The sequence below is a fragment of the Rattus norvegicus genome, chromosome 1, assembly GCF_036323735.1.
Source record: "Rattus norvegicus strain BN/NHsdMcwi chromosome 1, GRCr8, whole genome shotgun sequence".
NCBI classification, from domain to species: domain Eukaryota; kingdom Metazoa; phylum Chordata; class Mammalia; order Rodentia; family Muridae; genus Rattus; species Rattus norvegicus.
In genome coordinates, this window is record NC_086019.1 from 244,281,461 (window position 1) to 244,308,360 (window position 26,900).

General features: G+C 41.7%; 2 protein-coding genes across 16 annotated transcripts in view; one reads left to right on the forward strand and one right to left on the reverse strand.

Annotated features, from left to right (window-relative positions):
• Cpeb3 (cytoplasmic polyadenylation element binding protein 3) overlaps positions 1-26,900 on the reverse strand; it is a 182,076-nt gene that overhangs the window by 119,771 nt on the left and 35,405 nt on the right. The window lies entirely within an intron of this gene.
• LOC134485286 (large ribosomal subunit protein uL29-like) lies at positions 10-21,762 on the forward strand. Its single transcript, XM_063281054.1, has 2 exons — positions 10-21; positions 21,292-21,762. The coding sequence occupies exons 1-2, from the start codon at positions 10-12 to the stop codon at positions 21,760-21,762; spliced, it is 483 nt and encodes a 160-aa protein (XP_063137124.1).

Sequence of the window (26,900 nt, forward strand, 5' to 3'; positions counted from 1 at the left end):
GGCACGGGGATGAGTAAGCAGGTAAAGGAGCTTGACCCAGCTGGACAGACAGCCTGAGTCTGAGCCCCTGAACTCACACGGTCAGGAGAGAACTGACTCCCACAAGTTATCCTCTCCCCTCAACGAGCACCCCAACAACAACACTAAGGAAATAAAAAATATTTTAAGACATTGAAGTGTCAGTAGGAGATGTACAGGTCATATACCGATGCACCATTTTATGAATATAAATTTGGTTACCTGCACGAGGGGCCCTGAAACCAACCCACCAGACACTGAGAATTGTATTTCTACCTCTCTGTTCTGGATTACTTTCTCCAAACATGAAGACACACGTATCACGTGGTTTGCTTTCTTTGGCTAATACTATACTTCAGAGACAGTCCCCTTTTAACAGGTTGGTTATAAATAGTCTCACCTTCCCCCTCTTCTATCCAGTCATAAATGCATCTTTCCTACAAAGTAATCAAGTCATCATTTCAGTGTACAATCTATGAAACTGTTTCTGGTTTGGGGGTTTCATTCCTTGTCCCTAATTTTCTCAACATTGCCATGTGATCTTTAACTTCACCACTTCTCTGCTGCTCTAACTTGGCACACCTGTCCCTAGACCCATGGTTTCTATTAATAACATCACATCACGAATGTTAAGGGTTTATGGACCTTCCCAGCCCTGAGCAAAAACCAAAGTGGCAATAAATACTTATGAGCCCAGCATAAAGTAACTTTGACCACAGATGCAACTAAGAATACTACAGGAAACAGACCTGACACACAGAGCAGGCTATTAAGTAGAACCAGCAAACAATTACATAGGTAGTAACATAAAAGTTCTATGGATTGCAAAGTGTAGGGATTTATCCTTCTAAACCAACTACTACCACAGTCTGTTCACACATGACCCTCACAGTAAAGCCTCTTCTAAATAAAGGGACCCTACCTAACCTTGTAGGGAAGGGGAAAAGACTTACCCAATACAGTTTCCTTTTTCCTTAAGTGTGGAGCCCCTCAGTCAATAACTTGTTTTAACCATCTCCACGGAGACTGTTCTATCTGTAGCTAGACAAGGTGAGCCCATACCCTCCCCATTACTTACTGGAAAACAACTGTTCTTTCTATCTAACCTGACACCTTTATAAACTGGACATTTTTCTTCCTGTTCTGCTGGGAGTTGGGTGTGAGTGGAGGGAGTCTAGCTGTGAATTTGTATTTTCTTTTTTGTTTGCTTTGTTTTGTTTTCTGAAACAAGGTTTCTCTTGTGGCTCTGGCTGGAACACTTTTATAGACCAGGATAGCCTCCAACTCAAAGATCCACCTGCCTTAAATCTGGCTTGAATATACTTTAAAACTTTTTTTTTTTTTTTTTGGTTCTTTTTTTCGGAGCTGGGGACCGAACCCAGGGCCTTGCGCTTCCTAGGTAAGCGCTCTACCACTGAGCTAAATCCCCAGCCCCAACTTTTATTTTTTTAAAGTCTTTGGTGTAACACTTTTTTCAACAATCCTCAATATAGCCTTGAATAAGATTAAGGCCTACACAGAAATTATTAGCTCCATCTTTTTCTTCTCGACGATGACTAATTCCAATTACCCTAACCTTTTACCACATTGTATTTTTCTTGCTGTGCTAACAGCAAACCAAGCTTAACTGAAGTTCTGAAATGGTTTGGTAAAAATCAAGGAGGCTGGGCTGTAACACAGAGTGCATGCATAGCGCACACACAGCCCCAGGCTTGACCCCCAGCACTCACTGCACAAATGGGAAAGCTTGCACGGGCCCATAACTCCAGCACTTGGGAAGTAGGGGCAGGATAGGAGTGTAAGGTCACCCTCCACTATTGCAGAGTTCCCAGCCAGGCAGGGCATTAAGATCTTGTCTCAAAAACAACAAACAAACCAGGAAAACAGAAGACAGCAGTCGTGGGCTGGGGATTTAGCTCAGTGGTAGAGCCCTTACCTAGGAAGCGCAAGGCCCTGGGTTCGGTCCCCAGCTCCGAAAAAAAGAACCAAAAAAAAAAAAGACAGCAGTCTTTTCCAGTTTGAACCTGCTCAGCTGCATGAGCAAGAACCAGCCTGAGGCCTAGGCTCTCCTTGCCTGTCCAGTTCTAATTTCCCTCACGAAGCTCTTAACACTGGGCTTTAGCAAAGCAGGTAAGAGAGAGGCTCCGTTTATCTGCTGTGGGGAAATTGGCTCTTTGAATCCCTTACTCATCTGAAATGGCTTTACATATTGAGGCCAGATTCTGCAAGGAAAGTTCTTGAGAAATCAAATGTACAAAAACGTGTAAACGCCTGCTGTTGCTGACTGTGGTAAATGGTTCGCACTGAGGCAGTCATGCATACTTTTGTCACATGATTACAACATCACACAGGTATGGCTCATAGATACAGTATTGTTCTGCGTGTATGAGGCCCTTGGTTCAATGTCCAATACTACAAAACAGACAGAAAGGGGGAAAAGAAAAGGATAAAGCCAGGCATATTCTTGTAAAGCCAGGCACGTGCCTGTAATCTCAGCACTTGAGAGGCTGGAACAGGCTGAGGTCAAGGTCAGTCTGTGCTGCACAGTGCACCCATGCGAACCAGAGCTACAGAGAGAGCCTGCAGAAGGGAGAGAGGGAAGAGGAAAGTCAGACTACATTTGGCAGTGTACTAAATAAAAGGCAGAAATCAAACCTAAGGGGGATAAAAAAGGGGGCCAGCAGTGACTACAATATAGAACAGACATTAAATCTACTTCCTTTCCTGGTTTACTGTATGTATGTATGTATGTATGTATGTATGTATGTATGTATGTATGTATGTGACTTTTGAAAGTGATTGGCTATGACATTCCAAACCATTGTTCTTAATCAGAAGACTATCATCCTGAGCAGTTCACTAATAGTGTAAGGGAAGCTTGGTCCTCACGGTCAAAGCCTATCCTATGATGACATTATGCAAAAGTGCATGAAGCTCTTCATCGTCTTCCTTTTCACTGCTTATAAATGTCAGCCCTTCTACAACATGGAGCAAATCCAGGTTCAGTCAAACATTCCCTCCCCACCCCAATCCACCCCAACATTCTGACTATACTGAATCTTTCTTTTTCTTCTTTTTCTTTTTTTAGATACATAGTTTCCTTAGGTTGCCCCTGTGGTCTCCCACTGTTGGTCTCCAGCAATCCCCCTCCCTTGACTCCTGAGTAGCCGCTGCGCCCAGCCCCTGTCTTCCTCCCCTACCCTCTGTCTCTGTAGAGAGGATCTCACTGCGCAGCCCTGGCTGGCCCGACCACTGGGTCTGAGGACTCACAGAGCTCCTCGTTATTGTTTCCACACCCAGCACGGCTTCTGCTTCCCTTACACACTTGCTACCCTCAATACACAAACGCCGAGTCGCACGCATGGAAGTGAAGACGCACTTCCTTCTCTGAATCCTAGCAGAGCACAGCACACAGCGAGTATTTAATAATTACTTGTATAATAATTACGAGGATGTAATAATTACTTGCTGTGTCTAACTATTCACTCTGGTTATTTTATTTTTGCAAGATTTTTCACTTTAAAAAATAGGCACATACTAGAAGAGCTAAAAGGGGGGGGCTCCAAAAAGCTCTTGACATTTTCAAATGCTGGCTGATGTGCACAAGAGCCAGACTCTCATAAACTGCTGGTGGATGCAAAGTGGCATGGGCATTTGAGTGGCAGTTGGGCAATTTCTTCCAAAAATAAACATACACGGAGCATTCCAACCCACAGTCGACTCCTAGTTGCTCTAGATAAAGAACAACATATGTGCACACAAAAACTTGTACATGGATGCTAACATCATCATTAGGAAACTTTTCTAAAAATCGGAAACTACCTGAATGTCTATCAGGGGTAGCACAAAATGAGGTATACCTGGGACTGAATATTACCAGGAAAAACAAATGAAGCTCTTGATACCTGCCCCATGCAAAACAATGTATGTCAAGGAAGCCATTCTCAAAGAATCGTTACACTGTTTCATTTTTATGAAATGATCAGAGTAGGAAATTATCCATATAGATACAAAGAAGACTGATAGCTGGTTAGGGTTGAGGTTATCAGAGGAAAAGGCAAATTGACAGCAATGGATACAGAGCAGCTTCTGGAGATGATAAAATATTCTAGAATTAAATAATGGTCCAGATAGTTTTATAATTACACCACAACCTATTGTTTTCGACATTTTAAAGGGCTGGATTTCATGTTGTATTAATTATACTTTGATCAAATTACATTTAAAAAAGTCACACAAGCTAGCCACATGTACTGGTACACACCTGTAATCCAAGCACTCAAAAGCTAAAGCAGAGAGGCAGTGGGTTGGAGGTCAGCCTAGGCTAATAGTAAAATCTTACCATTACAAAGTGAAAAAGAGTGCAGTGACCCATGCCTGTAATCCTAGTGCCTCCGAGGTAGGCAATAGGATCAGGTCAGCCTGAATTACACAGTAGTCTGAGGCCAGCCTGGGCTATGTAAGATCTGTCCTCCAAACCAAAACAAATAACAATAAAACAGCTCTCTTTCTAGGGTTTTAACAGAAACTATGACACCAAGACACTACCTATAATCATCTATGTTAGGAATGGGACATCAGATCTAACTCTTTTGACCTATAATTTTGGAAAGACAAAGCCTTCATTAGTTGCTTCACTCAAAGGTTTTGAGAAACAGAACCTAAAACAGACAATAGTGAAATTCCAAAGTCCACACCCACTACCAGATAAATGACTGTTACCACCTTACAGGTGTGTCACATCTCTAAGGATACAGCATGTCTTTACTGTCCTTCAGGAACCTGTATGCATGACCATACAGCTACAAGTAGCATCTTCTTGTGCCTTCTACTGCTTCTGATTTTTTTTTTAATCTAAAAATTTGTTATATTGTGATATACTGTGTCCTTCGGTGACTCCCCTCAACCCATTTAAGACCAGGGAGTGCTTTGGTATGATCCAACATCTCCCTAGAAGCATCATGATACATTAAATTTACCATTTTCCTGTTCACTTCAATTATCTGACCTGAGGGCAAGTCGAGGAGATGTACAGCAGAATTCGCAGATTCACCAGAATCTGACAGGGGCCGCGACGTGAACGCTTCTGCTGTGGCCCCTGTTATCCTCTTGATCTTAGGTTTAGGACCTGTGCTGCTGCTTTGAGGCAAACAGAAGATAGAATGCAAAAACCCAGCTGGCAGTTTTCTAGGGTTCTCCCAGAGGCTACAGATATGAGTCTGCCCAATGTACAGATTGACATCTCTGAATACAGCTCTTCACTGTCACTTCCTGGCCACCTCTGGAAAAGTCCCCAGTGTGGATGAATGTATGTTTAATGTATAGAACCTGCTAATTACCAAATAAACAAACTCAAGATTGACAGACTAGGTCCAAGGAGTTAACTGAACATCACTTATTACTCACTTATATGAAGAAAACAAGCAAACAAAAATTTTACATCTCAAGTTTACTGTACAGATCTGATTACAAACAAAATGAGGACAGGTGAGATGGCTCACCAGATAAAGATGTATGCCTCCAGAGCCTGAACACCCGAGTTCCATCCTTGAGTGCGGATCCCTGAAGTTCTGCCAGCCACACAGACTAAGTCGTAGCCATGTACTGACCAGTGCCTTCCTCTACTGCATGGCTTACTTAATTGCATTATCTCAACATTTTTCAACCACTCTATGAGGTTAATGCTGCACATTCCCTTTTGTTTACAAATGGTATTAAATTCAGTCCTTAATACAAGTCAGGCATTCTCGAAGATGGCTTAGCTACACAGAGACTGCTGTTTAAACAAAGTGCAATATTCCGTTCTGTTTAAATATTCGCACGTTGAAGAGACATATTAGTCTGTAAACATACAGCAGTCACATCCATGAAGGTATTTGGGCTTTAGAGAGTTACAGAACTTACTTCTGGAGAAAGCTGCACCACTCTAGTAAAGTACTTCACAGATCATAAAGTAAAATATGAAAGACTTGGTCACAATTTCTAAAATGTCCGCATCACAGAATTCATGTGTTTGGAGACAGTCTCTTATAGGCTACTCTGATTTCTAAGGTGTTTGTACTAGAGAGTGACCTTGAACTTCTGGCCCTCTGGGCTCTATCTCCTAAGAACCCGGACTACTAGCATTTGCTACCACACCCTGCTTACAAAATATTTTTTAGAAGAAGAAATGTCTCTGTTTACTTTTGGATCTTATTGCTAACAAATTTAGCCAAGGGTTCTGAAGACTCTTTGTCCACGCCTTCTTTGCCTCACATGTGTTTGTTGGAAATCTTAATGAGCCAAGGATTAACGACGAAAACAAACGAGGCACAGTCTCTTTAACTGGGGGAAGCCCTGGCCAGCCATAGTTAACAGATAACAATACATAGCGAGATAAATGTGGTGACAGCTGCGGTGCTTGGGAATCATGGGAGCAACCGCAGGACAGGCCAGAGGCAAGGAGACTGCTCAGCTTCCTCAAGAAGCAAGAAAGGGCGGGGACTATTTAAAGCTGAAGGTTGAAAATAGGTAAGGTTTGTTTATAAATAACACTTGGTTTTATGTAATAGATACTTGGCAAATCCTTGAAACTATTAAGGATGTACTTTAGTGAGTCCTCCAGGATAGCAAAGGGTGACTTTTGGCGTGAATATGCAAATTCTACAGAATTACTCTCTTTACAGAATAACTCTCTTTACAGAATAACTAGCTCTCTTCAGTAGAATAATTCTGGAATTGCGGATATTCATGCCAAAACAGTGTTTAATCTTTGTGCAGCCTTAATTTTTTTACCCAGCACTCAGCTAGGGATACGAAAGGAATATATGTCCATATCTGTTACCTGTTGAGGTAGATACTGTCTCCTGCACACCAGGCTACAAAAAAATACAACTTCCTCCTATTAGCTCTTAGTTATAGAGGTAATCATGGCAGACTTTGAAATATAACCTGGATCATCTGACTTTTACCAAAGGCTTTTCTTGGACGTCATTTATCCCACTTCTTAAGTGTATCCAGAACCTTTCTCTTACTACTAAACCAGAAGCCCTCGAGTGCCACAGAGATGGTTCAGGCAGTGAGGTGTTCTGAGGAAGGGGAGGATCAGCTCCAGAGTTCCTCTGGGATTTCCCTACTTGTGCTGGAGCATACACGTCACCTCCATCACCTCCACTGGGCACACATGTCACCTCCACTGGGCACACATGCAATAACTTAAAAAAAAAAAAAGAAACAAAAACCCCTTGGCATTGAGGCTGGGAATGCAGCTCAGCGGCTGCAGTGCTGCCCTGATATTCACAATGCTTGGGTTCAACATACATGACCTGTTGTGTCCGCAGTCTTCAAATCTCAACACTCAAGAGGTGGAGGCAGGAGGATCAGAAACTCCAGGTCATGCTCTTCAACCTAGACTAGTGGTTGAGCCCCTGTGGGGGTCAAGCATATGAGATATCCTGCGTATCAGATATTTACACTATAATTCATAACTAGCAAAATTAGTTATGAAGTAGCAATGGAATAATTTTATGGTTGTCGTCACCACAACAGGAAGAACTGTACTGAAGGGTTACGGCATTAGGAAAGTCGAGAACCACTGACCTAGAGGATCTGAAAACAGTGTGGGCTGTAGGAGACCCAAGACTTAAATTTTCTCACCTCAAGCAAACAACAAAAAACCTACTGGGATAAAATATTAGCAGAACTGATTAATATTGGCTATGTACCCATTATTATTTGCACTTTGCACATCAACGGATGAACAGATAATGAAAATGTGGTACACATTTACACAACAGAATATTATTCATCTGTTAAGAAAAATAAAATTTGTAGTTAAGAGGGTAGAACTAGACAAAACAACTCATCCTGAATGAGTTAATCCAGACCCAAAAAGACAAATAGTTATGTTTTCTCTTTTATGTGACTGTTAGCTTTTAAGCTTTCAATATTGATATGAAAATCTGTATAACCATGGAGGTTAGGCACCTAGTAAGGGACTAGGAGAAAAAGAGGATCTCCCAAGGAAACTAGAATATATTGTTATGGAGATGGCGGGGGGGGGGGGGGACTAGAGTGAAGGACTACATGGGGAAAGGGATGAAGGAAGGGCAGGGAGGAAGTACAGGGAGGGACACTAACACAAAGGCCACCTGAGCGGTCATGTGGAAATCTGCTAATGTGGAAATTTCCCAAAATATAATGTATATTAAAAGGACTCTAAATGAAGTCACTAAGAACAAGGAAGACAGTGACCTAACCAGAGATCTAAGCACCAAGTGAGACCTCAGGAGCCAGGAATGGCTTACAACTTACTGAGCTTGTTGGACAAAGGGGCCCTGTGGAGACTCCTACACATCACAGCTGTTTCCAAGGCCACTGGCTTCTCTCTACGATCGCACGGTGAGGCTGTAATGCTGAAGACAACACCCATGGAGAAGTCAAGCTGGTGCCTAACTAACTAAAGGCTTCACCCTACTCACTAGCATGCTTGACACTGGAGAGTGCTTGGCATGACTCCAGGAAAATGGTAACCATCAACCCTTCTACACACCCTGTGGCCTACAAGGTTTATTTGATCTCTCCATATTACTCCATCTCCAAGACGCTTACACTTTATTTTAGGGAGGCAACAATATTAGTGGAAGAATTCCAATAACTCAAAAGAAAGGGAGAAGAGGGAAGGGAAAAGGGAAGGGAGAAGGGGGAAGGGGGAAGGGGAGGGGAAAAGACTTGCATGAGGGGGTACTGGGAGGAAAGCAAGGGCTGACATTGGGTTGTAAAGGGAATAAATTTAATAAAAATAAAAATTTTAAAAAGGAGGCAATATTACTGGAAAGAGAGTTTATGGAGAAGAGAATACAAAAATGTAAACATAGAGGGTCAAGGATTCAAGGCCACCCTAGACTATATAAGATTGTTTAAAAGCCATAATAGTAAGAATAAAAACCTCAAATGCCTAGGATTCTCTTTAGTTGTAACAAATGTGAATATATAAAATGTCTCTGTTGGGCTGGAGAGATGGCTCAGCGGCTAAGAGCACTGACTGCTCTTCCAGAGGTCCTGAGTTCAATTCCCAGCAACCACATGGTGGCTCACAACCATCTGTAATGGGATCCGATGCCCTCTTCTGGTGTGTCTGAAGACACTCATATATAATAAATCTTTTAAAAAATGCCTCTGTTAACAAAGAACAAAACAAATGACAACAAAAAACCGAGAAGACAAAACTAATAAAAGACATGTTTGCTACAGCCTATAATCCTAGCACTTAGAAAACCTAGTCAAGTCACATCCATGTGTGGATGCTGAGTACTTGCAACTTTTTGGATAAAGCAAACAGATGTGCTGCAGGTATAAAATGCACACTGGATTCCAAAGACTTAGTATGAAATATGTAAGATATCTTGTTAGTTTATATGGTCAATATATGTTGAAATAAGTTTATTGTTTATAATTTTTAAAGTTAAGTAAAATATATTATTAAAAACTTACACATGGGCTACAGAATAATACCCAGCCTTTTTCATCAACTTTTTTTTTTTCTGAAACAGGGTTTCATCCTGTAACTCTGCTACCTGGAACTTGTTATATGGTCCATAGTTGGTCTTGAATTTGTAGATATCCTCCTGCCTCTCTGCCTCTCTGCCTCTCTACCTCTCTGCCTCTCTGCCTCTGCCTCTGCTTCATGCATGTATTATTACACCAAATTCTTTTTTGCGTTTTATTGTTGCCTGGGCAATAAAAAATAACAATATAACCTATTCCAACCTATTGACTGGTTCCTCCAATTCAGGTGCTCTAAACCATGTTTGGGGACACACAGCCATATCTCAGCACTTAGGAAGTTGAGGCTGGGGATTGTCCAGAGTGTGAGACTAGCTTATATTACACGGCAGAATGCTTGTCTCAAAATAAATTACATCCTTGGCTAGCTAGGCTCAATCAGTCGTCCTGCCTCTGTCTGCTAGTAACCCTGGCTACACCCCACTGCACCACCTCTTTCATTTTAAATGATCCACTTGAATTTTTAAAAATTGTCTATGAGGCTTATGGTGTATTTCTTTGGGCAGTTACTTCAGACAAATACATTTAATAGTAACTTGAAATCCTGTATTCCTAAGTTAAATACACTAATTATTCTAGCAACAGGGTCAATTTATAAACTTAACCAACCCTTGCCCCAAATTTTGCTCATTGATGCCCTCCTGCACTAAAACTGTTCTTTGCCACAAAACTTTTCTTAAATATACAAACATTCCCACCTCCCAAGTCAAGGTTCTCCAAGCTTAAGAAACTCCTTCCTGGTCTTTACATGGAGCTCTGACAGAGTTGTACTTAAGAAGCACTAAAGCTTGGAGGAGAAGCTGGGTGGTGGTGGCACGTGCCCTTTATCCTAGCACTCGGGAAACAGAGACAGGCAGATCTGAGCTACACAGAGAAACCCTGTCTCGAAAAATAAAATACGAGACAGAGCTTTAAAAATCTAATGAAGAAAAACAATGAAATTCAGTTAATTGTGTGATTTACATATAGTTATGCTGTCCAGTGACTTACAGTATCTAAATAAAAGTCCACACTTATAGTAATAATCTATCTTATTTCAAATGAGCAAATCATATGTGCACTAAGATTCCTGGTATGACAGAGTACAAGTCTGTAAGTGAGATACAAAGAGTCAACTTTATTGAAACTTGAATCCCACAAGCAGGCTAGAAACATGGCACACGACTCAGTTGGACGGGAAGCAGCTGGAGTAAAATCTCATCTCTTGAGCTGATAACAATGTGGCAAGTTAGCAAAACCCCAGCATCCCCAGACAAAAAGAACCACACCTTTCCATTTGACTCTAAACAACAGCCACAAACAAAATCCAGAATTACAGAAATGAAGGCCGTCTTTATTTTTCATCTTTAAAGCTGTTGAGTTTGAATATGAAATGCTCTCTACAGGCTCCTGTGTTAAAGCCATGATCCACAGCTGATGACCTCACTCTTGGAGAGTCTAGAAATCTTAAAGACTTATTTACTTACTTTATATATAAGTACACTGTCAGTCTCCAGACACACCAGAAGAGGGCAGCAGATCTCATTACAGATGTTTGTGAGCCACCATGTGGTTGCTGGGATTTGAACTCAGGACCTCTGGAAGAGCAGTCAGTGCTCTTAACCACTGAACCATCTCTCTAGCCTGAGATTCTAAAAATTTTAGGAGATAAGGTCTCCTCGGAGGAAGACGATCCATGGAAGCAGGTTCTTCTCTTGCCCTGATCCCTTCCTATTTTCCTCTTTCTGCTTCCTTGACACAACAAGGTAAGTAAGTGACTTTACTCGCCATGCACTCTTGCCACCATGATTCCTGCCTCCCCACAGGCCCACAGCAACGCAGCAAATCAATCATGGACAAAAACATGGACTGAAATCCCTCTTTCCTCTTTTAAGTTGTTTTCACATATTTGTCACAACAAAAAGACTAACGTTTTAAATCAAACAAATACGCGCACGCGCACACACACACACACACACACACACACACACACACACCTATTACCAATGACTTGCTTTCAACCACTGAACACATATTACTCTCAAGCAACACAAATGCTTTTACTTATCCCAAAACGGTTATCCATCTCATCTGCTATGCTCTGGATATACCCTAAAATGCCCATATTCCAAATGAGTCCTCACTGTGATATATTAAGAGGTGGAACAACTTCTAAAATGACCAGTGGACTAGGAACAGGGCAAGGACCTGGGTAGGACTTTTTGTCTTCTCTTTTGCCATATGAGGACATAACATCACCCAATAGCCCTTACCAGACACCAAACCAAGCACCTTTATCAACTATGATGAGGTAAATGTATGTTCACATCACAGCCCAGTCTATGGTACTTCATTCCTACAGCACAAATGGGCTGATGTCACTAAAACTTACTGTAGACACCTCGTTTCCACATGCATTTCCTTTTACAGTAATTATTTCTTTGAGAAGTCATCGGGCTAGATCATTGATAATAAATACAGGGCAAATTATGCTGAACATACTGTATTTCTTCCTTTGATGGTTTAGAACAAACATCAAGTGTCTTAGGGGCATCATGAATATTATGATTATGCCACAGGAGATTAAAAGCTGGGTTTTGAACTTGCTTATGACACTCTGTAAAAGAAATTTCTCAATATAAATGCTTGATGTAAGCTTGTTTGCCTATAGCTCGCTTGAAGAAAGAAAAGACAGGAATATAAAATGAGCAATTGCTTAGCTTCTTAGCCCTATAAAATGGCTGACTTTTTGAATATTTAATTATTGTAACAAAAGCTGAAGCATCCTTTTACTTAGCTTTGTCCTCCTTGCTGAATCTTCTTCACTGTCTTCACTGTCCTTTGATCTGTACATATTCAATACATCCTCTATTATTTATGTCCCTGTAGCAGGATGTGCCACTGCAGCCCCTGGTCTGCTTCACCCCACTACACCCCACAATGAGAAGGAATGCACTCACTATAGGGAGTGCATTCACTAGAAAGACATTTTCTCCCTTTCCTCCTCACTTCAATTATTTTTTTCTGTTTCACATTTAACAGAATCTTAGCCTAAATTAGAATATCAAATATCTCATTATATTTTAAAAAGAAAATCTTATATTATACCTGCATGACTCACCTGTCTTAAAATAGTCACTCTAAAAGGGCATTTTATGTTCTGCATTGCTCCAGAGCTGATGGGTGAAACTGAACGCTCTACACTGGCAAACAGAACAGAGAAGGAAGCTCTAAAGCAGCCATTCCGTTATCTTCTAGGCACTATCTGTGGAGTGTTGAAGACCCAGGGTGAAAAAATAGTGAAACCAGTGCCCACTTCAAGCCCCAGACTTTTACTAATCCAGACCTTTGAAAGAATTTACTTTTTTAAAACTTTTAAAAAATCATCTAAGGTTTAACTTTGTAATCTAAAGTAGTAGCAGAAGTCCACTTCATTCCATTTACAATCAAAGCAAAGTTTAACAAACACTGTAAGACTTTTTTTGTCAGCATTGCTGAATAGTTCAAAATATTCAGGTTGTTGTTTGCAGTGTTAATAGCCAACCGTTTTAACTTGATTCGAACTGTTGATAAACTCATGACCTAGATTTAAATAAAAATGGTTTTAAAATTGGGTTCAGTGGCACATAACTAATTGTAGCTCCTGGGAGGTAGAAAGAAGCAGGAGGCTCAGGAGTCAGTCTTAGTTACACAGTGAGTTTGAGGCCAACCTTGGCTATGACAGACTCTAGGAATAAAAAGAATGAATAAAGGGGTTGGGGATTTAGCTCAGTGGTAGAGCGCTTGCCTACCGAGCGCAAGGCCCTGGGTTCGGTCCTCAGCTCTGAAAAAAAAAAAAAAAAAAAAAAAGAATGAATAAATACATTTCTTTTCATTCCCTGATAAGGTCCATCTTGAACAGGCAATGTAGTGCCTGATCAAGCATAACCTTGAGCTGTTTTATCAAAATTCCCCTAGTTGGGCAGAGTGGTACACACCTGCAACTCCAGTACTTGGGAAACAGAGGTAGAAATATTGGAAATTCAAAGTCATACTTAGTTACACAGAGAGTCTGAGACAGCCCGGAGTACGTGAGACCCTGCTATTCATAAATAAACACATAGATAGAAACAAAACTAGGACGTACATCAATGCAACAGAACTAAAGTCCGAAAGTCGAATCTCAATTTTGTTAAGGTTTTATTTATGATATTCGGATTAGCAATAACGCCGGTACACTGACCTCCCCGTGAGTTCATTCAACTTAAGCATGCCAAGTTTCACTTCTTCTATTCTCTATGATCTTCCCAGATGATTGGTAAGCAATTACTTACAGTTGTTTGCAATGCTAGGCTATAATCTACAAACAAGATGACCAATCAACTAACAAACTCTAAATTATCAGGGTATTAAAAGACCAGGCCAAAAAAAGTTCTTGACTTAGAGTGCTACTTATTTCTTCTCTTGGATGTAGTGTTTGAATCAGTGGCCCATGAAGCCATTTTACTAGCAAGGTTTCCCTTCTAATATATTAGGAAAACACAAAAGCATGAGCAATTAGATGACGAAGCACCTTCTCAAAGATTGCAAACATGACAGCCTGCCCTTCTGAAATTCCTCTACTCTAAAATCCAGCTGGTTTCTAAGACACGACCATTCGCATCTGCCGCTATTAAGCACTTTCACCTCTGGATTATTTTCCCAACTATTTAAACCCCAGAACCACTGTAGGTAATCCCCTCTTCATTCCCTGTGCATGAGTGGACCTCCTAGTTATTTCTCTAGGCCATTCCTGCCTTTCAACCAACTGACTTTTTACCTGAGTTTAGTTCCTGACAACCTATAATACCTCAGAGTAATCTTTCTGAATAAAAAATGTAATCATATCTGTCATCAACTCAAAAGCCTCACAGTGCGTATGCTTCTCACCTTAAGAATGTATCCATGAGATGGCTCAGTAGAAAAAGAAGCTTGTCTGATGACCTGGATTCAATCCCAGAACCCCACAAAGGTGCAGGGAAGAGAACGGACTCCACAAGGCTGTCCTCTGGCTTCCACACACGTACCATAGTGCACATGAACACACGCAAATGATAACGTCTACAGTCTGTCTTCAGTGTGAGTTTGCAGTGCAGATCACTGGTAGAGAATGCATGTGTAAGGCCCTGACTTAACCAGCACCACAAACACCGAAAGCGCAGACGCTGCGGTAACCTGTAAGCTGCCCTCCCTATTTTTCCTGCCGCATCACTCATTTGCCTCACTTTCATCCCAAGTCTTCTGCTCTGCTCAGCATGCCCTGTGCTCTTGCTTGTTGATGCCTGCTCCTCCGCTGCTTAACAAAGAACCTTTGGTGCCAGCTCCAATCCACTCTCTTGTCTACATAAAGTGCTGAGATGGCCGAAGCCATTTACGACATTGAGTTTAGCCATTAAAAACTACAGTTTGTAAAAAGCAAGACCTAGGAGTCCAAAAACTAAAATGTACTTGAAAATAATCTAAATCCACTAAATATAAAGACATTTATTTGGGCAACTGGAATTGATTCTTTTATGAAATAGTATGTAGTTATCAAACTCTTCATAAATTTAATGATATAAAGTTGTAAAAAGAATCTGAATAATGTGCACAAATTATCTCTATTATGCCAAGCTCATTATACATATACATAAAAAAGACAACTGAAGCCAGGCAGAGAAAGCAGAGTATATAGTGGACCCTGTCTCCAAAAAACAAAACAAAAAAAAAACAAAAATCAAAAAAAGGAAGGAAAGAAGAAAGGGTGGATGGATGGATGGATGGATGGATGGATGGATGGATGGATGGATGGATGGATGGGTGGGTGAGTGGATGGATAGATAGATAAACAGGTGGTCAGGCACACAGACAGATGGACAGACATGTGAGTGGGTGGATATAACGGGAAGTGGATGAATGGGGGGACAGGTGGATAACCAGACCAGCAAGATGGCTCAGTATGTAAAGGTGAACATTTTTAAACGTTGAAAATGCTTTAAACTATGAAGATTTTCTGCAAGTCTTCCAAGCACTACACAGAAATTTAATCATTGTTTTCCTTTGGTTCATGTATTTATTCTCTGGGGGCAAATCATACTCTATTTGAGGGACCATTATCTTCTATTTTAATACATGTCTAGGAGTAGAATAAGACCAGAACATGTTTCAGCTTCATCTCTAGTAACCACGCCCTCGTAAGCCAGGAAGTGTTTACAGAAGTTAAATTATTTTTCATTGCTAACTACATGTAAACTCATCAATAAATACATTATCGATTATCTACAACTGTGAAAAGCTAACAAGCAGAAAATACATATTTTTTTTTTTAAGGTTCTTTTTTTTCGGAGCTGGGGACCGAACCCAGGGCCTTGCGCTTCCTAGGTAAGCGCTCTACCACTGAGCTAAATCCCCAGCCCCAGAAAATACATATTTAAAGTCTCCCAGGTTACTGCCATGGTCTATGGGAGCACTGCAGTAAAAAGTCCCTTGCCCTTGTGCACCCCACATTCTAAGGTGGCAGAGAGCCCTCACATATAATAAAGTTAAAGTGAGACAAAATTGCTCACTTCAGAATGTTAAGTGCTATAAATGGTGTGGGCTGGCGGAATTGGAGAAAGTCTAACTAAAGGGACAAGGGCTCAGAAGACCAGGGCAAAGAGCTGAGGAAGAACAAGAGTTAGAAGGACTGAGTTTCCGTTCTTACTGCCGCACTACAAACCACGGCTCAGTGAGGATTATTATCCCCAACTCACAAGAACCTGTAAGGATTAAATAAGATGATGCCCAAGAGAAAAGCGAGGCCGGTGTTGGCCTCCTGCTCTACTGATTCTGTGCTAGCTGTTCCTGCCTGGAGAACAACAAAGTGATAAATCCACAAATGAGAGAATACAGGAAAGATGATTTTGAGCAAACATGCCAAAAAGTAGCCAATGTAAATCTTGCAGTAAACAGAAGTGCCACGACAGCTCACTCCCTTAGCCTTTTACTGGACTCTTTTAGGGAGCCACAAATGAAGCAGCTGCAGCAGCCTCCCCTACCTGCCCCTCCCCAGCCCTCCCACCCCAGTCCTCTGGCACCTAGCTTATAGTCCACGTTAAAGGAAGAAAAACACTTCCACACTGCAAAAGAGGCGCTTCTAGGCCCATCCAAGTTTTCTATATAGATACACTTTAGCTTTACTTGATTTGTCTGCATAAATGTGAAACTTCTTAAGTTTCAAGATATTCTTTCTAGACCTTTTTTTTTTTTGTATAATATGGAAAGTGTGTGGTTGTTGTTTTGATAATGATTTGAAGCCTAAAATCTAGAACTCCTGGATCGTGAGCAGGGGCTTAGACTGTCACCAAGATGCTTCTTCTAAAATACTCACTCTTCAGGCCCTAGTCCATAAGTAAAATTCAAAGTGCCCCCTTCCTGCACACAAGATCACAGAATGTACCCACTATCAAGAAACAAGGTTGGGGGGGCTGGAGAGATGGCTCAGCGGTTAAGAGCACCGACTGCTCTTCCCGAGGTCCTGAGTTCAAATCCCAGCAACCACATGGTGGCTCACAACCATCTGTAATGGGATCTGATGCCCTCTTCTGGTGTGTCTGAAGGCAGCTACAGTGTACTCATATACAATAAAATAAAATCTTAAAAAAAAAAAAAAAAGAAAGAAACAAGGTTGGGGATTTAGCTCAGTAGTAGAGCGCTTGCCTAGCAAGCACAAGGCCCTGGGTTCGGTCCTCAGCTCTGGAAAAAAAAAAAAAAAGAAACAAAAAAAAAGAAACAAAAAAGCCCTCACAAAGACAGTGAACTCACTGATGTCTTGATCAAACTTTCTACCCCAAGAACTATGAAAAATGAATTTCTACCATTTTTAAATTTAAAAATAGCCTAAATCCTTTGCTCATTATAACTTTGTCTCCCAGTCTGGCACACTAAAGAGGCTTTCTAGCTGAAAGGCCCTACTATCTCCTGCTTTTAGTCAAACTGTTAAACCAGAGTTTTCTCCTGTCTCAGAGTTTTACTGCAGTGAACAGACACCATGACCAGGGCAAGTCTTACAAAGGACAACATTTAATTCAGTCTGGCTTAGGTTCAGAGGTTCAGTCCATTCTCATCTAGGTGGGAGCATGGCAGCATCCAGGCAGGCATGGTGCAGGGGAAGCTGGGAGTTTACATCTTCATCTGAAGGCTACTAGCAGAAGACTGGCTTCCAGGCAGGTAGGATGAGGGTCTTAAAGCCCACACCCACAGTGACACACCTACTCCAACAAGGCTATGCCTAATAGTGCCATCCCTGGGACAAGGATATACAAGCCATCACATCTCCTCACGATTTTTAAATCAGTTTTGTTAATTACTACTGTGTTGGTAGCATGGTGAGATCTAGGGGAAGAGCACTCAGCACGGCCCACATGCGAATCCAGAGAGCAGCTTTATGGAGCCGATTCTCTCCTTCCACCTCTGTGTGTGTGGGTCCTTGGGACTGAACGCAGATCATCACGCTTTCGAAGCAAGCTCCCTTACCCACTCAGCCATCTCATCAGCTCTCTAAGTATTTCTTAGAGTTATTATGAGAGTCATCCTGACACTAGCTCTACTCAGTTCTATATTAGTAACATGACTTGGGAAATCAAGAATAAACCAGATCACCATGACAGAATAAATTAACTCCAAAAGAATAAAGTGATTGGGCTGAGTGAGGTGCTCAGTACTCAGTACTCAGTACTCAGTACTCAGTAGGCAGAGGCACTACACAGTAGAGACCTTATCTCAAAAAAGGAATCAACTCATTATCAATTAAGAGAAAAGGGAACATTCAGCTAAATGTGGTAGAGCACATCTGCAATCCCAGCATTCAGGAATCTAATGTAGGAGGTACCCTGTCCAATGACTACACAGCAATGCATACATAGCACACCATGTTTCCTCTCCTTTGTGTGTAGTAATTCTATGATCGTTCCAAATGATATAAAAAGCTCATTTGTGTTTCTCTCTTCTAAGATCTGCCCACAGAGATTCATGTCATAATACATATTATTTCTGAGAATTGTGTAACAGGAAAGAAAAATAGGCTTCACTGCAAGGACCTGAGTTATTATAGTATTTTAGCTCACTAGTTCTTTCCTATTTCGACCATTAGCACAGTTTCCCTCGAGGAGGTTTATAGGCACAAATAAAGAGCACTGAAGGAGCTAACTACAGTAGGGCGTGCCTATAAGCTATATGCATGCCTATATATACATGCGTGAATATAAGTAGTCATGAAGCTAGGGTAGAAGGAGTACTACAAGTTCAAAACAACCTGAGCCACACAGTTTTAAGTCATCCAGGACTACACTGTGAGATCATCTCAAACACCCACGTGCAAGAATGTGCGCATGCGTGTGACACACACACACACACACACACACACACACACACATACACGCGCGCGCGCGCACAAACAGAACAACCTACCTAGAAGACTACAAACAATACTTATGGGAAAATTATGGGTCTACCTCCCATTCCAAGTCCAATAACCTCCCCAGGAATGTCCCCTTGATTTAAGACTACATTACCTAAATTCTCAAGTTAGCCAACTTGTCAAGAGTCAAACTTTATCCTGAATTCTATCCCTTACAACTACACTGGCTCCTCGCCATCAGAAATATAGATATAGCCTCTAGAAAGTGTTGTAGGAACTTCCAGTTGGAGCATTGGTATCTCTAAACAAATATGAAAATCAACACTTGTAGTAGGCAAGTGTTGTGGTTTGCCCTGAAGTTATCTGTATTTTGATACTGATTCCACTGCCCCAAGGAGAGCTGCCTAGTCACGTACTCAGGGATCAGGTGACTTCACCAGAACCTCCCCCTTGAATGTGTAAAGTACAGGTGAGGGGCAGGCACAGGATAGAAGGAGGCCTATCATTGGAGGAGAAGGAAGGATGGGCGGGAGAGAAGTTTGAAGGAAGTTTGAAGTTTGAGAAGGAGACTGGACAGACAGGAAGAGGAGAGAGTGAGAAGCCATGGCAGGTGACGTTAAGATTCTGCTCTGTGTATTTACAGGTTGTTATCAATGTTCCTAAGGGATGGATGGTACCGGGCTTTGTATGTTTAAGTGGGCAATTATATCTTACCAATTGGGTCAAAGATTATTGTGTTGTGTGTTCTTTTATGTGAGGGTTTGAATGTAGCAAAGTGTGTGGCTGGGATGTGTTTCCACCAAGATATCTAGCAGATATCTTGGGACACCGTGGTGCAGACATAGCAGGTAAAAGACACCAATACTTTATTTTTTATATTTTTATAACAGGCAAGAAATTAAGTGTAAATATTTCCCTCATTATCAATTAAAATGTTTAGTTAGAACAAGTTACATCAAGCCGGTAAGTATTAAGCAGAAGCAAGTATTCACACATGTCATTATATTCCCTAGCCTTCAGAAGCATGACTAGGTTTTCAAAATACACATGTACTGGACTGGGGATATAAGCCCAGTTGGAAAGTGTTGGAAAGCCCACATATACTTACTTGCATACACACACACACACACACACACACACACACACACACACACACACACACACACACATACACACAGCACACACAGAGAGAGAATAGATCAAGCCTAAGGCTAAGAGAGATGACATGGCCTAGGCTATATGGTGAGTTCCAGGTCAGCCCAACCTATAGTATGAGTTTCATCTCTAAAAGTAGTATTACTCTGAACTATAAAACCAACAACCTTTCTCCTATTGAGCTTGAACTTGGACTACAATCTCAGAGGTATCCAGGAAATATAACTACTTGTATAATAACCAAAAGTACCTAATCTTAATAGCACTGTCACATTCTCTCATAAAGCAAACCACAACAGTCTTTCTCCTCTTTCACAGAGACAGAGGAATCACTGAATGAGTGATTTGTCCCTGATCACCACAGTGTCAAGGTCACCACAGGGTCAAGGTTCAATCAATGTTTTCCTCATTCCAAACTGCCAAAGGGAAGGGCCACATCAAATTCTGAGGCCAGATTGTTTAAATGTTGTATTTAAGGTACAGTTACACTAACTCACTGCAAAGTTGTAGTTTATACAAAAGATAACCACTTTTCCACATGCAATTTTGGAGTATACAATTTAAATCCCTAATGTTTCAGTAGCATAGCAAAGTCTAGTATTTCCTGCCTCAACCCTCTTTTCTGTATAATGAAGAGTTGAGTTTACGAGTGTGTGTGTGTGTGTGTGTGTGTGTGTGTGTGTGTGTGTGTGTGTGTGTGTGTTACGCGCTCCTGTGTAAGGGTAAGTCTGCACATACATGGCAGACTTTTTTAAATATGGCTCTTTTGTTTGTTTTGTTTGTTTTGAGGCAAGATTTTTCTGTGTGGCCCTGGCTGTCCTGGGATTCACTCTGTAGACCAAGCTGACCTCAAACTCAAGAGAGCTGCCTGCCTCTGCTGCCTCCGCTGCCTCCGCCTTCGCCTTCTGAGTGCTGGGATTAAAGGCGTGTGTTACCAGCCCAGCTTTCAGTCTGGCTTTAACAGTGGTGCTGGATACTGAGCTTTTCGTGCTCACATCTGAATGGCAAGCACGGTACCATGTCCTCTTCTCCTAGACCCTTTCACACAGAACAGAGATAACAGCCTCTGCTGTCAGATCATAACAGGCTCTGTAGCAGTCTGCGGTTGCTTACACCTGTAGTGTTGCATCAGAGCAGCAGTAAGAATTACAACTAGAGAACAACGCAGCAATGGCCAAGATTAAGGCTTGGGACCTGCACAGCAAGAAGGAGGAGGAGCTATTTTTTTTTTCTTTTTTTTTTCGGAGCTGGGGACCGAACCCAGGGCCTTGGGCTCGCTAGGCAAGCGCTCTTCCGCTGAGCTAAATCCCCAGCCCCTGGATGAGGAGCTATTGAAACGACTGGACGATCTGAAGGTGGAAATGTCCCAGCTTCGCATGACCAAAGTGACAGGCGGCGCCGCATCCAAGCTCTCCAAGATACAAGTTGTGTGCAAATCCATCGCCCGTGTCCTCACTGTCATTAATCAGACTCAAAAGGGAAGCCTCAGGAAATTCTACAAGGGAAAGAAGTACAAGCCCCTGGACCTGCGATCCAAGAAGACAAGAGCCATGCGCTGCTGGCTCACCACGCATGAAGAGAAGCTGAAGACCAAGAAGCAGCAGCGGAAGGAGCGGCTGTACCCACCGCGCACCGCGCAAGTACAAAGTCAAGGCCTGAGACGGCGACAATGACAATAAAGTGCAAAACTGTCAAAAAAAAAAAAGAATTACAACTAGAAAAGCAGGCTCAGTGACAGAGGCGGGAAGATAGGAAATTCTAGGCCATCCTCAGATATGTACAGTTTGACATCAGCCTGGGCTCCATGAGGCTGCATAACCAATCTCAACAACAAAGAAGTCAACTAGAGGAGAACTTTACTTTTAAATATCATTCACTCTATCCGTACTTTAAGACAAATATAAACTAGACAATTAACATTGCTTCCTGAAAAGACAGTTAATTTGGAAGCATTTGGGTCTCTATGTAGGTTTGTGGACATAAGTGCTAGTGCCAGCAGAGAGCAAAGGTGACAAGTCCCTGGAACTGGAGCTGGGTCTAGGTGGTCAGACGCCCTGTGACGCGGGTGCTCAGAACCCTACTCTGGTCCTCAGCCAGAGCCATCTCTCAGCCCCATTTTGTTTGTTTGTTGCCGTTACAGAATTTAAAAAGAAAACGACAAACAGATGTTCATTATGTAACAATTCTGAGTTAACATAAGTATTTTAAAGGTTTTGGGGGAGGAAGGTAGAACCCAGGCCTCACCTGCAAGGCGTGTAACCTCCATCAAGCTACATAACGGGTAATATGAACAATTTTTTGTCCCACAACTCATGTAAGGAATTTCTTGTTAACACTGACATTTAAATAGATACGAACTAAAAAAGATGGAATTTTCTATAATCACATCTAAGATGGGACAAGGCAAGAAAGAAAAAGATGTAGGACGGGAAATAATTTGAAATTTTTGGATGGGAAATAATTTGAAATTTTTTGAAAAATATATAAATTAGTAGGGAAAGCATTGGTGACTCCTGATTTAAAATGGTAATGTGGGCATCAGCAGGATAGTCTTCTACTTCTAGAATGTCTTAAAGAGCCTGGGTGGTGCCCTCGTTACTGCCCGCCCACTGCTCTCTTACAGTATACTCATTACACCAGTCTGTTTCCGGCAGGGCCCAGGCACATAGTCCTGCTGCCCTGAACTGTGCAGACCCGGCTGTCCTTGGTCTCAGAGACCTACCTATCTCAGCCGGGGACCAAAGGTCAGTGTCACCACACCTCAACAACTACTCCTTAAACAGTTGTACAGGTCAGACATGATGGCACACCTCTAATCCCACCAACCAGACCTATGTACAGAGTTCCAAACTAGCCAAGAGGGATAAAGCAAGATCCTGTCTTAGAAAGAAAGAAAGAAACAAACAAACAAAGAAAAATTAATTAATTTATACTATATAATACTAACAACTATTAATTGTAGTCCCTTCAAAAATGTCAAAGATTTGATTTCTGATGCAACTTTGAATAAAACATTCACTTTAGGAATAACATTTTTTCTGTTATAAAACTTGATCACATAATTAAAATTTTTTTGACTCTCCAGGGACCCTCATGTGGTGAAGTATAAATTCAGTCTAAGTGCCTTCATCTACACGGTACTGATACATAGCGGCAGTACAGAGGAGTAAGAGCAGCCATAAGGAGAGGTAGGGCTTAGGTTTTCTATTGTTTTGTTTTGCTTGAGGCAAGGTCTAACATAGCCCTGGCTGTCCTGGAACTCTCCGTAGAGACCAAGCTGGCCTCAAATTCACAGAGATCTATCTACCTGCTTCTGTGAGTGCTGTCATTAAAGATGTGCATCCCACTGGGCAGAGTGCCTGGTTTCAAATCCAAATTAGTAAATTACTATCTGTAAGATCTCGAGCCAACAATGCAATTGTACTGGCCCTGAATTTCCCAATCAACATAATGAGGGAAATAGTCTTCCGCCTCAAAGTGAGATGTGAAATGATTGACAGGGGTCCTGGCCCATAGGTAAGTAATGCATTATCAACTATATCATCAGGTCTAGAGGCTTTGATAACTGAGAAGTCTACCACATAGAAAAGAAGAAAATGGAATTATATGGACAAATACTATCACGTAGGAAAGAAGAATACATGGCATTAAATGGTAGTTGAGATATTTAGATAGTGTTTATGCACACATCCTATTATGACAACACAATCCTAAGCAAACAGAAAAGAACAACAACTAACACTACACAAAATTTTGGAGTTATTCAATAGATGGCACTAAATGAAAACACTGGCCATTTAAACTGTGATATGTTTACAAAGAGACGCTGAATATCATGACAGTAACAATTACTGTAACCCAATTCAAAATAATTATCATCATTTCCATTTTGTAGATGAAGAAATATTCACATAATTTGCTCACATAATTGTGAAGCAATCCAAGCCCTACTTCTGACCTAATCTACCCACCTGAACTTGGGCAAGTGACATACTAGAAACCTGATTTTCTACTCTGTAAAGTGAACAGTATGGTCAGAGATTAAATGCTTTCAAAAGTCCCTTCTAAACTTTCTTGGACCACAATGTTGTTCAAATCTAAATTTACCACATAGACAGACTACCTCGGTTCTAGCCCTTTCATACACGTAGGCTCTCCTGCTTTACGACACACAGTGGAACACAGTGAGTGCAGTTCCCTCACTGGAAGGTCCACTGTTCCTGAGCTCTGCTGACAAGACAAATCAAAAAGACGCACCAACCTAATAAAGACAACCTCAATAAAGCCAGGAGTAGTGGTACTTGCCTATAACCCCAGGGGAAATAGGAAAATTTTTAATTTGAAACTAGACCGTACTGAATGGCAAGACATTGTTCCTCTCCAACCTCACCACATACTCCTTATCCTCCCGCCCCCAACCCTGAAAGTGGTGGTACACATCTGTAATCCCAGAAACTGAGACACAGAGAGAAGAGCAATAGTTCAGCACCTACATTACAGGTGGGCATGGTGGCCCCTGCCTGCCATTATTGGTGATGGAGAAAGGCAGAAAAAGGCACATCCTGGGGCCCAGCTGGTCTAGCACAAATAGCGTCATGTTCAATGAAAGACCCCATCTCAACAATTAAAGTGACCAGCAAATAGAGGAAGACACCAAACATTAACTTCTGGCCTCCAAATCACAAGGTTGAATGAACTTGTGAATACACAAGTACACACACACACACACACACACACACACACACACACGCACACACACACACTTACGAATATACAAGTACACCCACACACATATACACACAAAAAATAAACGCTGAAGCCTCATTAAATAGTTCTATCACAAAATTCCTTTGAAGTCCAAAAAGAACCTGACTTACATGAATTCTGACAGTACCAGCACTGCAGGAAGTTACGGACACAGCGACAAAACAGCTCAAGTTCTATGACCCCAGTGAAGTCACTCACATCTCAGAACCTTGCTTATTTACTAAAATGAAACAGCTTTTAGAAACAAGTAATCCCTACGGCAGCAGCCACCTCAAGGCAGGAAAACCAATCAGGTTTATTAGAATAAGAACGCCCAAATGGTTTAGAAAGCCACACTGAAAAGGGTGATTGCTTTATAAAACAAAGCACCTAATAAGGTCACCGTGAGGTAGGAAATGTCAAGGGAAAGAGAGGGAAGTAGCACTGCAAACCAAATGATGAGCTCGAAGCCAGCATTCCGGAAGCTGAGACAGCATCCTGGTCAACCCTGGCTATAGTTTAAAGCCAGCATGGACTATTAAAAAACAAAAAACAAAACAAGACAAAACAAAACAAAAAAACCCTGTCTCAGAAATAGACACACTATATAAGATACTGAAAGTCTCTTTCGGCACAAGGAGCCTGTTAAAAAGAACAAAAATTAAAGAGCCATACCGGGTGGCTCACATTTTATAATCCAAGCACTCTAGGGGCTGAGGCGGAAGATGAAAAGTGAGATGAGAAATGAGATTCGGGATAGCCTGGACAACATAGTCCATCTCTATCTCAAAATAAAAAGTAAAAAATTAAAAATTGAAAATAAGAGTCAGGAGAGATGCCTCGGAGCTAAGAGTATGTACTATTCTTGCAGAGATCCTAAGTCTGATTTCCAGCACCTAAGAGTTAGGCCGCTGTCAACCACCTTCAACTACAGCTCCAGTGGATCCAACTTTAATTCCAGGCAGAGGCAGGTGGGCTCACAGGGTGATTTTCAGGACGGTCAGGGCTACACAGAGACACTCTGCCTGGAAAAGCCAAAACAAATACAGAGAGAGAGAGAGAGAGAGAGAGAGAGAGAGAGAGAGAGAGAGAGAGAGAGATCAGAAGGAAGGAAGGAAGATAAAAAATCTTTTAGAAAATCAGCATTCAATGAATTCAATCTCTCAGTTTAGGCCAGGTATAGTGATGCACCCCTGTAATCTAAGCCTCCAGGAGGAAGCAGCAGGAAGAGGGAGGTTCCAGGTCAACTCTGGCTAATGGCGAGGCTGTGTCCAAACAATGGCAAAACAAAAATCAGATAGGCATGGTGACACATGCCTTTAACCCATGGTGATACACACCTTTGATCCCAGATTTTGAAAGGCAGAAAAGACAGGAGGTTTTTGGTGGGCTCTAGGCCAGTCAGGGCTGTATAGTGAAACTGTTTCATAAAACAAAACATGAAGAGTTTTGTTCTCAATCTAAAGAAACAAAATACATCCAGTCCTAGAAAAAATATTTAAATAAATGCACAAACATAAAATTCTGCCCATTAAGAACTGAGACACTTTGCTTTTTAAACATATTTGGCATGGGGCTGGAGAAATGGCTCAGTGGTTAAGAGCACTGGCTGCTCTCCCAAAGAACTTGGTTTCAATGCCCAGCACCACCATGGTCCTCTGTTACTCCAGTCCTAGGGATCCGAAGCCCTCTCCTAGCTTCCAAAGGCATGGAAGGAGTACGCAGACATGCATACAGGTTAAACACATAGTTGGCATACTTATCCACACAAACCAAGTCGGCAAACTTAGCCAAAGCACAGTCAGGTTATTCTCTGGCTCCAGTCATACTCTGTTTTGTTGCTTTTGAGACAATACCTTACTCTGTAGCCCAGGGTGACCTCGGACTCATAGCAAGCCTTCTGTATCAGCCCCCTGGGTCCTGGTTTCAGGAATGAGCTACTACTCCTGAATCTAAAATGATTTTTATGAAACAGATTTTGCCAGGCTGTAGTGGGGAATGCCTTTAATCTCAGTACTTGGGAGGCAGAGGTAGGTCTCTCAGTTAGAGGACAGCCTGGTCTATA